This window comes from Lycium barbarum, chromosome 2 (assembly GCF_019175385.1).
Source record: "Lycium barbarum isolate Lr01 chromosome 2, ASM1917538v2, whole genome shotgun sequence".
Taxonomy (NCBI): Eukaryota; Viridiplantae; Streptophyta; class Magnoliopsida; order Solanales; family Solanaceae; genus Lycium; species Lycium barbarum.
In genome coordinates, this window is record NC_083338.1 from 152,570,967 (window position 1) to 152,584,126 (window position 13,160).

At 33.7% G+C, this 13,160-nt stretch overlaps 2 protein-coding genes across 4 annotated transcripts; both read left to right on the forward strand.

Annotated features, from left to right (window-relative positions):
• Window positions 1–825: 825 nt before the first annotated feature.
• Window positions 826–4,878, forward strand: LOC132628227 (uncharacterized protein At5g43822). 2 transcript variants are annotated; one of them, XM_060343990.1, is made up of 6 exons: window positions 826–1,060; window positions 1,417–1,535; window positions 2,419–2,598; window positions 3,162–3,218; window positions 3,773–3,823; window positions 4,456–4,878. In XM_060343990.1, exons 1-5 carry the CDS (start codon window positions 929–931, stop codon window positions 3,795–3,797), a joined length of 513 nt encoding a protein of 170 aa, XP_060199973.1. In that variant the 5' UTR covers window positions 826–928; the 3' UTR covers window positions 3,798–3,823; window positions 4,456–4,878. The 2 variants fall into 2 exon arrangements, with proteins under 2 accessions (XP_060199973.1, XP_060199972.1); XM_060343989.1 differs by having other exon boundaries at window positions 831–1,060; window positions 3,756–3,823.
• A 3,686-nt stretch (window positions 4,879–8,564) lies between these two features.
• LOC132628228 (structure-specific endonuclease subunit SLX1) lies at window positions 8,565–11,623 on the forward strand. 2 transcript variants are annotated; one of them, XM_060343993.1, is made up of 4 exons: window positions 8,565–8,858; window positions 9,559–9,697; window positions 10,346–10,479; window positions 10,561–11,623. In XM_060343993.1, the coding sequence occupies exons 1-4, from the start codon at window positions 8,776–8,778 to the stop codon at window positions 11,225–11,227; spliced, it is 1,023 nt and encodes a 340-aa protein (XP_060199976.1). In that variant the 5' UTR covers window positions 8,565–8,775; the 3' UTR covers window positions 11,228–11,623. The 2 variants fall into 2 exon arrangements, with proteins under 2 accessions (XP_060199976.1, XP_060199975.1); XM_060343992.1 differs by having other exon boundaries at window positions 8,569–8,921.
• Window positions 11,624–13,160: the final 1,537 nt, after the last annotated feature.

Sequence of the window (13,160 nt, forward strand, 5' to 3'; positions counted from 1 at the left end):
AATGTCAATTTGACTTTGTTTTTCTATAGAACTGCAAATTCAAAAATGGCAACGTACCACTGAAATAGCGTTTAAAGCTACAGGTCGGACATAGCACAACAAATACCAGGTCTATATCTTCTTAATTTGCCTTTTAATGTCTCTCTATCAACTTTTTCCGGCACAGTGGCGAAAGAATGGACATAGCACAACAAATACAAGGTTGTCTCGTTACACTAATTTAATATTGTGGTAGGGCAGAGAGTAAAGAAATTTTCCCCAAAATATAGAAATTTCCCCCAATCTATACAATTTTGACTGCAAACTTCCACCAATGTGTAAATTTTGTGAGCATTTAAAAAAAAAATAAGCAAAATGTAGTAACGCACGTGTGAAATGTGATTTACAGATGTTCTAAGTTAACTGAGGTGATGACGATGTGGAAGATGACTCTAGCTTAAATTGAATTTTATAAATGAAACATAGATTAGAAAGTAAATCTATAAATCCTATTTCTAAAATGTACTTAAAGTTGGGACAAATTTTCATTTTGATACCTGAACTAATTCTTGTACATATTAAACACTATAGTGCTCAACAAAATGTGTCTATTGAACGTACAATCTCCCCAAACAATGAAGAGTGGATCTAACTTCACTTTTAACATGTCAGCAAAAAGTGTACACATTAAATTTTCTTTAGGTGTCTCAAAGAAAATAACCTCAACTGTAAATCTAGATGGAAATTGCCGGACAAAATTTAAGGGGCCTATATGTACAGCCAAAAAACCTCGTGCGCTTCACTTGTGTTTTTTTTACAAATTTCCGGGGGGAAAATTATACATATATTCCATTTATATACTCTTGTCCTATTTCTCTCTATGTTTGTCTCAGTGGAAGTTCTTTTTAAATGGTTTGATTAATTATTGATAGGTTTAGGTTAATTAGAGATGGAGAATATAGTTAAAAAGTATCAGCAGAGATTCAGGAAAGTGAAAGAAGAGATGGAGAATTGGGATGAGCTACAATTTAGATTGATTTCTCAGTTCACTAATGCTTCTTCCATCATTCAGAGATTACAGGTACTTAGTTCCCTGTGGCTTATAACACTACTGGGGTTTTATAGCTCATAAAAGTACATTTTTCTTTTGGGCTTTTTACAAAAATTATACAACCCAACATAATATATTACACTTGCATAGCCATATTTTCAGTTTACATTCGCATAACCAACTTTTTTTTTTCTTTATACAATGTTTCCTTGTGTAAAGGTGTGTAATAGTGTATAAGAGGTGTTTTAAAGGTGTGTAATAGTGTATAAGAGGTGTTTTAAGGATAATCTGGGCTAAACCGGGTAATTAAGATAAAACTGGGCTAAACCGGGTAAATATTCTTTCCCAGTTGACATAGAGCGTAATTTTACATTTTTTTTATGCAGATTCTTCAGGATACCAAGAATTATGGTGCTTTGAGATGCGTTGAAGGCATTCAAGAAGCTGTCTTGCTTAAACAAATGAACTCTCTACATACTATCTTGTTTTCAATGAATGAAACTATGTAGGTCTTTCTATTCTGAGGTTCTTGGTTATGTCAATCCAAACTAATCCTTTTTCTGTTTGGGCGCATTCTAATACCAAAAGAAAAAAGGTCTGTTTTTGTTAACTAGGGGTTATCTAGAAATAGTGATTTGCAAGTCTCTAACTAGATTAAAATAACTCCTGGCAAACACACTCTTATGTCAGTTTTGAATCTGTCATTTGTTTTTTTCAATATTTCGTTTTTCTTGTACACTATTTATTACAACAACAGCATACCCAGTGAGATCCCACTAGTGAGGTCTGGGGAGGGTGGTGTGTTCGCATACCTTACCCCTACCTTGTATGAGGTAGCTGTTTCTGATAGACTCTCGGCTCAAGATATTGTACGTAATTGATTATGCTAGCAAAAGTAGCATCATCTTCCTTCTTCCTTCTTTATGACTTTCTTAAAACTATGGGATGAACTTTTTTTTATTATTATTGGTATTATTTATGGTAGGCGTTTGGCCATAGATTCTAAATATTTTTCACTTTATTTGGAATTTATGAAGTTGGAGTTGTAAGATGAGGTTGTGTTTGGTTATACTTTTTGCAAAGGAGAGAATGGAGCACTTTATTTGGAGTTTATAAAGATGGAGTTGGAAAACAAGCACTTTTCCAATTTCGGAATCCAACTCCAAGTTGGATTTCGAAATTTTATAACCAAGCACTTTGAATAAAGTGAAAATTTATTCTGGAAAATAGAGAATATTTTTCATGGCCAAACGACTGCTTACATGTTATAGAGCAGTAGGTGAGTTGCTTCTGCTGGTTTCTGTGCATTTACTTCATTGAGCTAGAAGTTGATTTATCCACTAAGAGGGTTATTTTTTCCCCCTATTTATGTTTGGTTCAAAATATAGGGAAAAGTTTCATTCAGTTGTGTTGTCCCTTGAGAAGATGGTTCGTGACGGTAGACAGCTCATAAAAGGGGGATCTGTTCAGATTAGTGTGAAACAGCTGCAGCAACGTGTTGGGATAAAACCAAGCATTGCTGATTGCTTGGATGGGCTAAAACTTCTAAAAGAGATGCACCAATCAGAGTATGTATGCATATCGAAGAATATATATATTCTTCCTATTTCTCTTTTCCTGCCTTGTTTGTCTTAAATGAGAAAGTTTGTTGTCTTGTAATACTAGTAGATTCCACTATTGAGCCTTTTTAGCAGCGAATATGTTGTTTCCAAGTAATTTTTGTGCTCTTTTTACTTGTGTCTCCTTCCTATCATTGCTTTTTCTTTATTATAGCTGTACTTTGATCTTTCTTCCTAAGAATTAGATAATCAAATAATTATCCAAAAAATGAAAAAGAGAAATGCTAGATAATTATATTATCCGCCATCAGCTACTCACTATCCCAAGTTCAGTTACTGCATCAGGAGCTTTTTCTCTTTAATATGAAAATGACTTAGCTGTGCTATTTGCTATGGTAGGTTAACCCGAACAAATTATTTGTTTGAAATCAAGTTACATCTATCTACCCCCTCACCTCCAATGAATTTGATATAATTATGCTTTGATATAGGAACTATTTTAATCCATGCATTATTTGTGATATGAGCATAAACCATTTTACATTACTAATTCCCTCAGTACATTTTTTCAGGTACCGTCTGAAATTATCGGTCATATCAGCAATTTCAGCAGTTGCCTTAAAACCCAGGTATGATGTGACACAGTTTTTTGCCACTTATTTCCTCTCTTGATCTCACTGGTAGAGCTAGGGAGATAGGGGGTCAATGTTTAATTGTCCTCTGTCTTCTTTTGGCTTGACTCTCCATTACTGAGCAAAAAATCAAGCTCATATTGTTTGGTTCCCCAAGAAAACGTTCAAATAATCCTAACTGATTAAAAAGAAGACACGAACTCGTATCTGGTGACGTCATTTATTGTTTCAAGTGTAATTATCAAATAGGCCTCACATTAAGGAAACAACTCTCAAAGTTAATAATGTAGCATAGAAAAAGTCGTTTCATTAGGCTTTCATTTTATGTCACTATTTTTTGTATGAATACGTCCCGGAAAAGGAACAAAATAGTCAATGAATTGCAGAATTACTTAAAAAAAAGAAAAGGAAATGTTAGTTTTTTCCAGAAAGAGTATAGGGATATTCAGGGATTTCATCCTAGTTTTGTCATTAGATTCCGTTTCTCTCTCTTTCTAAAAATTTATGCACATATTGAAGCTGATTTTCTTGCAGTGCAACTGATGATTTAGGTGCACTTCAGCAACTGTTGGTTGATCAGCCTAACATCCCCAAAGAGGAAGGTGCGTATATCAGTGTAGTAAAGGAATTCAGGTGACTTGCTGATCAATATGCCATATGATATGAGTTTGAATCTGTGAAAATCCCATCATGGACGAAATTATCCATCTTTATTCATCCAATAAAAATAATAATAAAAGTGGTGTCAGTATGAATCCAACAGTCTATCAGACAGTTCATCAGTAACATATATAAGGCTGCAATTATTCTTTCCTGTGAAATGAACATCTTGTTGCCAGATCAAGCTATTATAGCATGGCAGTTTTAACTTTGCACGTTTATGAAGAGAAGAATTGTAAATGTATTTGGTTTTGTCAATAGTTGGGTGTAGTGATTACAACTTTTCTTTCTTTGAGAAAGAAAATAAAAAGTTTGCGTTAGTACATATTCTGTCAGACATTTCGGATAACTTAAAATTAGAAGGCAAACATTCTTTTGGTCTGGCCTGAAATATAGATATGGAGGTTGACTTGCTAATGGATGGAGAGTTTGTTCTGGAAGTAAAAAAAAGTTATATATTGCCTCTTATTCCTGCTCTCTTTCCTTTGCTGATTAGGTATTAAGGCAGCGTTAAGCTTTTAACGCATTGTTTTAAGCGTGCACCATTGACATTCTAATTGCTTCTCTTGTGCAGTACAAGTCATTTTTGATATCGTATTTGCTGAAGAGATGGCTTGATGTCTTCTATCCATGACAGTTTGGTCGATGAAGTGATTTTGGAACTGGTGAAATTTAAGCCTTTTGTTCTGAACAAAGAGAAAATAATTGTCCACATTGTTTGTACTTGGATAAAGCAGAGAATCATTTGACTCTAGTTGGAAGGTGTTGGAACTTAGAAATGGAAGAGAATCAGAGATTCTTCATATCATATATATCACTGTAAACTCTGGGTGTTTTGTATATTAAGTTCATTTATTTATATGTTTGTATAAACACCTTTTATGTTCCATTGGTCCTTAGTTGGTAGCATAGTTGTGATTGAAGAAAGAATACAGATCCTTCTCCTATGAAATGTACATGCTAATTGATGTTTTTCGAGAGAATGTCTTTTGGAGTAGTCTTTTGTGATTGTGTTAAGTTTCTCCAAATACTAGATGGCCTATGCCCGTGCTGCGCACGGGCCCAACACTTCAAATTATAGTGTATCTATGTATATGTAGTTGTGTTTAAATAATATATATATATATATATATATATATATATATATATATATATATATATATATATATATATATATATATATATATATATATACTATGTTCAAAATACGATTAATATAACATTATAGTTTGTGCTCCGTATTTAAAACTTTATTTTATTCGTGTTTGCTATGAAAATTTATTAATACTTTTTAAAAGAGAAGACTTGTTTAAAAGAAAATTATTTTTCTCTCTTTGAGATAAAATAACAACAATATTTAAGCATCAGTTGATATTTTCAATTTTAATTCGATTAATTTAAAAGTGTAAAATACTTATTATTTTTTATCAAATTTTAATTTGGATAATTCTAATTCACATTATTAAATTAATTTTACATGTTTGAAACGAAACAAAGTAGAAATTAATTTTCTATTTAAACGAAGAAATGCTATTTTTAAATTTTTAATAAATATTTTTGGTTTAACTCATTTTACTTGTCATGTTGTCTTTTGCATGGTTTTTTAAGGAAACATGTACAATTATAATTTGACTAATTTATCTTATTCATTATTTGATCTTCATTTAATATTAATCTCTTTTCACATTTATTAGAGTAAGAATAAAAATAAAAAGTAATTAAATTGTATCTTATTTTTTAAATATATATATTTTAAGTATATTTATTTTAGTAAACATAATAAATAAATGACATGGCGAAATAGCAAATACAGCAATTAAATATTTTGAAGAAAAGTAATAATATGAGGTCCATGTTTTTTGCTGTGCAATAATTTCATTTGCTTTCACTAATGGGTTAATATGCATGTGGCAATGAATCCACTATTATTGACTTGATGGGGATACTTTGGGAATTACATGAATATTGTTTGATTTTTTAGTATATGGAGTGCACGTTTTTTTTTTTTTTTTTGACGTTGCCTTTTTTTTTTTTTTTTTTTAATATTGCTTGATTCTGTTAATATAGGGTCCACTTTTTTGTTCCCGTGAGTTTGGATGTGGTGAGTTCTACTTTTTTTTCTTCCTTTTTTTTATTGCTCGGTGTTATTTAGTATGGGCCCCACCCTTTTTTAAGGGACAACAGACGATGAAGCATGGGTTTAGACCCATGCTTTATATATTTTTTTATTTTTTATTTTTTATATTGCCTGGTGTTGTTTAGTATGGGGCCCGCCCTTTTGGACATTATTAGTTTGCACTATTTTTATGCATATAATATATATATATATATATATATATATATATATATACACACACTATGTTCAAAACACGATTGATATAACATTGTAATTGGTGCTCTGTATCTAAAACTTTATTATATTAGTGTTTGCTAAGAATACAAAGTTTGCATTTTTTTTTACACTGTTTATTTTTTTAATATGAGATTCACTTCTTTTTTTTTATATATATTGCTTGATTTTGTCAATATGAGAAACTATGTTCAAAACACGATTAATATAACATTGTAGTTTGTGCTCCGTATTTAAAACTTTATTATATTAGTGTTTGCTACGAATACGCATGGTGTTTAATATGGGGCCCACATTTTTTTTTAACATTGTTTGTTTTTTTAATATGGAATTCACTTTTTTTTTAATATTGCTTAATTTTGTTAATATGGGTCCACTTTTTTTTTTCCCCGTGAGTTTGGATGTGGTGGGTTCCAATTTTTTTTTTTTTTAAATATTGGTTGGTGTTTAATATGGAGCCCACAATTTTTTTTTTTATTTTTTATTATGGACTGTTTAATATGGGGCCTAATTTTTTTTTTTTTCATGAGAGGCCCCACAACGGACGACAAAAAAGTAGCCCCAACCCGTACTTCTTAATAGTAGTAACAATTGAGGAAAACACCAAATCAAGGCGCGAATGGCTCACGCTTCAATGTTATCAGAAAAGAATTGATGTTTCCCATTAAAAACTAAGTACTAACAAAATATATATATATATATAGGAGCAAGACAAAGCAAATCGAAAAGGCACATTTACATAAATCATGTCCAAAGAAAAACAAAAGAATCTCTGTAGTACTCAACAGGTTTATTATGCCCGCAAAGTGGAATCTGTATAATCCGCAGTGCGGAGAATTTGGCAATATTCAATTTTTCGGCCAAGAATTTGGCGAAGGTTGTTCAAATTTTTTTCTCAATTGTGTTAAGGGTGTGCAAAATTAAATATACACTCATAATAGCTAACATGTAACTAGGGGTGTACATGGACTGAGTTGCTTCGGATTTTTTAAATACCAAATCAAATCAATTGCGTCGGGTTTTTAAATTTATACATCAAACCAAACCAATAAAATTCGGGTTTTTCAACCTCGGGTTATTCGGGTTTTTTTACGGAAAAGTCTTCATATAAAACATATAACTTTTACTTCAAATATTTCTTTAGTCCTAATAAGATACAACTATATAATTAAGAATTAAGGTGTTTCTTAATAAAATAATACAAAATGTGAGATGAGTGACGACATTGTATTAAAATATTCAACAAAAAAGATAATAAAATCGGTTAAAATAAATATTGCTAATTAATAAGCCATAAAGAAAATGACCATAATCTAAAAGTACTAAGAGCCCGTTTGGATTGGCTTATAAGTTGGCTTATAAGCTGTTTTCAGCTTTTTTGAGTGTTTGGCTGGCCAGCTTAAAGTCATTTTATGCTTAAAATAAGTTCAAAAAAATAATTGGACCCATTTGACTTAGTTTATCTAAAGCAGCTTATAAGCTGAAAACAGCTTATAAGCCAAAAAAAATAAGTTGGACTACCCAACTTATTTTTTTCAGCTTATAAGCTGCAAACAGCTTTAAGCTGTAAGCCAATCCAAACGGGCTCTAAGTCATGCTAAAATAAGTATGGCTAATAAGTATTAATTACATGACAAAGAAAAATGTATTTTCATTCTCTAAAAAGAATAGATATCCAACATCATTGTCAATCCTAGTGGTAGAATTGAATTTCTTTTGTTAGCATTGATGTTGAGTTGGTTTCGCTTTGGACTTTATTTGAGTTACTAACATCCGTGGGATATAAAACTTATTGACATTCAAAATTCTAAGTTCAAGATCGAAATATAATATGATAAAAGATAAAAAAACTACGAAAAAATTTAAGAAATATTTATAAATTACATTACAAATAAATATTTTAAAAAATGAATACATGTAGTGTCGGGTTGGTTTGGTTCGGTTTGACTTTTTTTAGCTAAAACCAAACCAAACCAATTATGGCAGGGTTGTTTTTTTAACACCAAACCACTAGTCGAGTTTTTTTCTCGGTTTGATTCGATTTATCTGTTTATTTTGTACACCCCTACATGTAGACCACATAGTTTTCGGGCGAAGGGTGTCCACCGGACCGCCCTTCACCTAAGGTGACTCCGGCCATGATAGTCCGCTCAATCATTTTAATGACTTGTGCTACAAAAGTTTCTTCATGACACGTGTAAAATTGGAAATTTAAAGTTAAATTGTGACTTAATATAAAAATACCGACTAAAAAAGAAAGAATGTGACGTAATTTGTAACGGAGAGAGAGTAGAATATAAGAACGATTAATGTAACGAAGTGGAATCAAAAGTGGAGGACAAACACCGAATTTGTAGGTGGACTGGAGTAGTAACGGGCCTGCGCGTCTGAGAAAGCCCACAAGGGCGTTAGTAAGAGAATGTAGTCCAGTCCACCCACAAATTGAAACCCCCCAACGGTCGAATTGAAATGCTTCGCTGTTTGCACACTTTGACACACACACAACCACCCACAAAGAGATAGAGAAAGAGTAGAGAGAGATAGATGGGGAAACGTAAGAAGAAAGGAAGTAAAGTTTATTCGGAAAAAGAAGTGAATTTGGAAGATGAAGAACAAGTAGGGCCCAGGTTCTTCTCTTGCTACTTGCTTACCTCTATTTGCCCCAGGTTCAAAGGCCACACTTATATTGGGTCGGTTTCCTCTCCTTTCTTTCTTTTTATTACAATTTCTAATTTAAAAAAAAGATGATAATCAATCAACTACTCTCTCATACATATCCAAGTTTTAAATGGTGTTCTCTGCACTGGTTGATATAATTTCGGACTCGGGTGCGGATCTAGAGGTCCGATCCGATCCTTCATCATCTAAATTTTAAAATTCGTTCAGGGGGCATGAATCCAATTACGGATATGGGTGTAGGGAATTTAAATTTCTAAAATTAGAGTTATAAATATATGTTTAAATTATGAGACAAACTTACCACACGACGGAGAAAATATTGATCATGAGGACCCAGAAGGAGATAAAAGGAAAAACACTGACATAGAAATTTCTATAGAGTATTCCTTTTTTTTTTTTTTTTTTTTTTTGTTTTGATCACAAAAATCATTGTAGTCCGTCGATTTTGGTCAAAGTATCCAAAATCGGTTGACCTGATCCACTACAGATCCCACACCCACGTCGTGTGTGGCAGAGTCCGAGCAACTTAGATTTCTAGAATTCAAGTAATAAATAAATTTATTTTCCTCTCAAATTGAATGGGTTGTTATCCATGATTGTGATCAAAATTAAACCGAAGAAATAATAATGGTTTTGGTTTGCCTTCAGATTTACAGTGAACCCTCGGCGTAGAATTAGACAGCACAACGGAGAGGTGAGGATGGGTGCTTATAGGACTAAGAAGAAGCGTCCTTGGGAGATGATTTTATGCATATATGGCTTCCCTACTAATGCATCCGCCCTCCAGGTACCTCTTGTAATACATCTTTGGATTTAGTTTTCATAATGGTCGCCATGTTATAGATTTATGTTGTTTCAAAAAAAAAAAAAAAACATCTACTGTGTACAGTTTTGAAATAAGCTTAAAGCAAAGAGTATTCCAGTAAATCATATTTTTCAACCAAAGCTAAATCCAAACATTCCGTTTAAACCAATTCTCCGAATCCAAATTCAAGCATCCACATTGTTCTTGAAAGAAAACTGAAACTGTATCCAAACGCCATAAACCCTTTTTGTAACCATGAATTTTGTTGGGGTACCTTTCGTCACTGACACTGAATAGACTCAGAGTCGCTGACAATCTCTTACTGCAAAATTCTAACTGTTTGTCGTTGCCTTGTGAAATAAATAAAGTGTTTTTTTTTTTTTTAATTTCAAGTGAACCAATTGAGAAATAGCCTAAATTCTTGGCATTTGTGAATTTTTGATGTTAAATTCAAGGCTCCTTTTTTGAAACTTCACAATTACGAATTTTCTCTTTGTTCGTGCCAGTTGGAGATTTCAAGTTGCGTTTGCTAATCTGAAACTTGAATTTGCTTCAAGGATGGACTATTTCAAGCTGTTTGGAGATCAAACAATATCAAATTTAATCGTTCTTTTTTATTGAATGTTGCAGTTTGAGTGGGCCTGGCAGCATCCAGTAGAATCCCGTGCAGTTAGGCAGGCAGCAGCATCATTTAAATCTCTTGGAGGAGTTGCTAATAAGATTAAATTGGCATATACAATGCTTACTCTCCCTGAGTGGAGAAGGTATGTTGTTTGTTTTGCCTGAGGTGGACTGACAAGTCTTATTGGATTTTGTTCTCATTAAGTTTTGTCTTCTTTGTTCAGCCTAAATCTCACAGTAAATTTCTTCTCCACAAAATACAAGATGCATTCAGCTGGTTGCCCCAGCCTCCCAGAGCACATGAGAGTCCAAGTTTGTGCGCTGGATGAACTTCCCTGTTATACAGGAATTGACTGGGATGAGTATACAACCAACGACTGGGACAATAGTGAAGAATATGAGGGGAGCAGTGAAAAATTAATAGACAGAAGATCAACGGATTCTAACAGTTCTTTTAGTAATCAAGACAGCACCGAAGAACATGTCGATGAACATATTGATTGGAGAGAAGAACTTGACGAACATGCTGAAGAAAATAGCACTCCCGGTAGAGAGGATCCTGAGCACTCATATATTATCATTGACTCCCCCGTGAGAACATCATCTTCAATTCAAAGTAGTTCCTTTGATATAGCAGACAACAAAGACAGATACGAATTGGATGATGAATTTGGTGGGAAGCTGGGCAAGCAGGCCAACAGGCTGTTTTCAACAAAAACAGATGCCTGTCATGATCCCTTGCCAACCAAGAATGCTGTTTTTTCTAGTGAAGTTGAGGTTATTGATCTTTTTACTCCTCCATGCTACAAAGTTGCTGACAGCAAGAAAAGAAGACTTTCTACTACTTGTCCTGAAATAATAGACCTGACAGACTCACCTATTTACGTCTAATGTACAAGCATAAGGATGCAATACTAGGGGAACATGTGACTGAGAATCTTTAAACCGGTGGACTGAAGTTGATCAGTGCCGGAAGTTAATGATCGAGAGGGGTGTGCGCAAAACACCTGGATGCAGTTCAATCGAGGTTGAAAATATTGTATATGAATTGGTAGATGGAGATACTTCACATCCTCAAATTACTGTATTCCTGAATAAGATTACGAAGGAATTACAGGCTCTTGGTATGAACCAGATACAACTTCCATACTGGAAGATGTTTCAATTATTGACATGTTTGTATAAACAGCTTTATGTTTTATTGATCCTTAGTTGGTCGCATGGTTGTGATTAAACATCTTAATCCAATAATACAATTACTATTCTCTTCTTTAAGATTTACAGAAAGTTCCAATGACCCAACTTCTGATTGTTGAGATTGAAGAAAGAATACAGATCCTTCTCCTATGAAATATACTTGTCTAATACAGATCCTTCTCCTATGAAATATACTTGTCAGATTGATATTTCCCTAACCTATATGTTGACCTCCATTCCATATTTTGGGTTGCAAGTACTGGGGACTTTCAAAGACCCAAGTCAAATTCAAAGGACCACACACACACACACATATTTAAACATTAAACGCGTTTAAATTTCAAGCAATACATTTAAGCAATATCGTCAAAAGAAATAAGAGGAAAATACTCTTTTAATTTTGTTTTTTTTATTTACTTTGTGCTATTTGATAATTAGGTTGTCATTATCAAATGTTGCTAAAAATTGACACCATAGACTGAAGAAGAAGTTTATGATAGGACAAAGAAAAAAGACAAATACAAAAAGTGCATGTACCTTGAAAAAACGAAAAGCATTCACACTTGTAGGAAAATGATAGGAGAAAACAGTGAGGCACAAAGAAGGAAAAATATCTACACTTTACCCACACCAAAAACGTCTCAATTTGATCAAATTAGATTGGGTCGATTGACTACATTTATACGGGCAATTCGCAGAAGGGCGAATTGCCCTTTGGGGTGGTCTTTAAATTTTGCCCCTCATATTTGAAATCTTTAAATTTTTTCCTTCGGCTAAATTTCATGGGTTCCAGCTTTGAACTCCTACACAATCAAAATTTTTAAAAAAATTCGCAAGGCAGAGTTTAAATTTCGCTATGCCCCCATCGGCATACACTTGTGAAGAAATTACCAAAGTTATGCCGGACCCGGCATACTTATGCCTTATGGGCAGACTTGGCATAAGTATGCCGGGTCCGACATAACTTTGATAATTCCTTCACAAGTTTATGCCGGATCCGGCATAAAAGTTTGCCCATTAAAAGTATGCCCCCATCGGCATAAACTTGTTAAGGAATTACCAAATTTATGCCGGACTCGACATACTTATGCCTTATGGGCAGACTTGGCATAAGTATGCCGGGTCCGGCATAATTTTGGTAATTCCTTCACAAGTTTATGCCGGTGGGGGCATATGGGCAAACTTTTATAGTATGCCACATAAGGTGGAATTTTTCCTTAAGGCAAACTTTTAGTTATGCCTTAAGGAAAAATTCTGCCTTATGTGGCATACTATACCTTAAGAAAAAGTTCTGTCTTATGGGGCATACTTTTGGTTATGCCTTAATTAAAAGTCTGCCCCATAAGGCGTAGTTCCTTAAGGAAAAGTTTTGCCCCATAAGGCATAACTAAACTATGCCTTGAGGAAAAGTTATGCCCCATCCGGCATAACTGTAGCTTTTCCTTAAGGACTTTATGCCGGATCCGGCATACACTCCCCCAGCCCTGCCTTGCGAAATTATTTTTTTATTTTATGTCTGAGCGGGGGTTCGAACCCAGAACCTCAGGTATCCAAGCGAAGGGCAAAATTTAAAGACCACAAATATGAGGGGCAAAATTTAGAGACCACCTCAAAAGAAGGGCAATCC

Bases quoted from the DNA above. Each gene is read 5' to 3' on its own strand.
- LOC132628228 (XM_060343992.1), top strand. From the start codon at position 8,776: ATGGGGAAACGTAAGAAGAAAGGAAGTAAAGTTTATTCGGAAAAAGAA. The intron at 8,922-9,558 runs GTCGGTTTCCTC...GTTTGCCTTCAG, and splicing joins AAAGGCCACACTTATATTGG to ATTTACAGTGAACCCTCGGC. The intron at 9,698-10,345 runs GTACCTCTTGTA...TGAATGTTGCAG, and splicing joins CTAATGCATCCGCCCTCCAG to TTTGAGTGGGCCTGGCAGCA.
- LOC132628227 (XM_060343989.1), top strand. From the start codon at position 929: ATGGAGAATATAGTTAAAAAGTATCAGCAGAGATTCAGGAAAGTGAAA. The intron at 1,061-1,416 runs GTACTTAGTTCC...TTTTTTATGCAG, and splicing joins CCATCATTCAGAGATTACAG to ATTCTTCAGGATACCAAGAA. The intron at 1,536-2,418 runs GTAGGTCTTTCT...TTCAAAATATAG, and splicing joins TTTTCAATGAATGAAACTAT to GGAAAAGTTTCATTCAGTTG.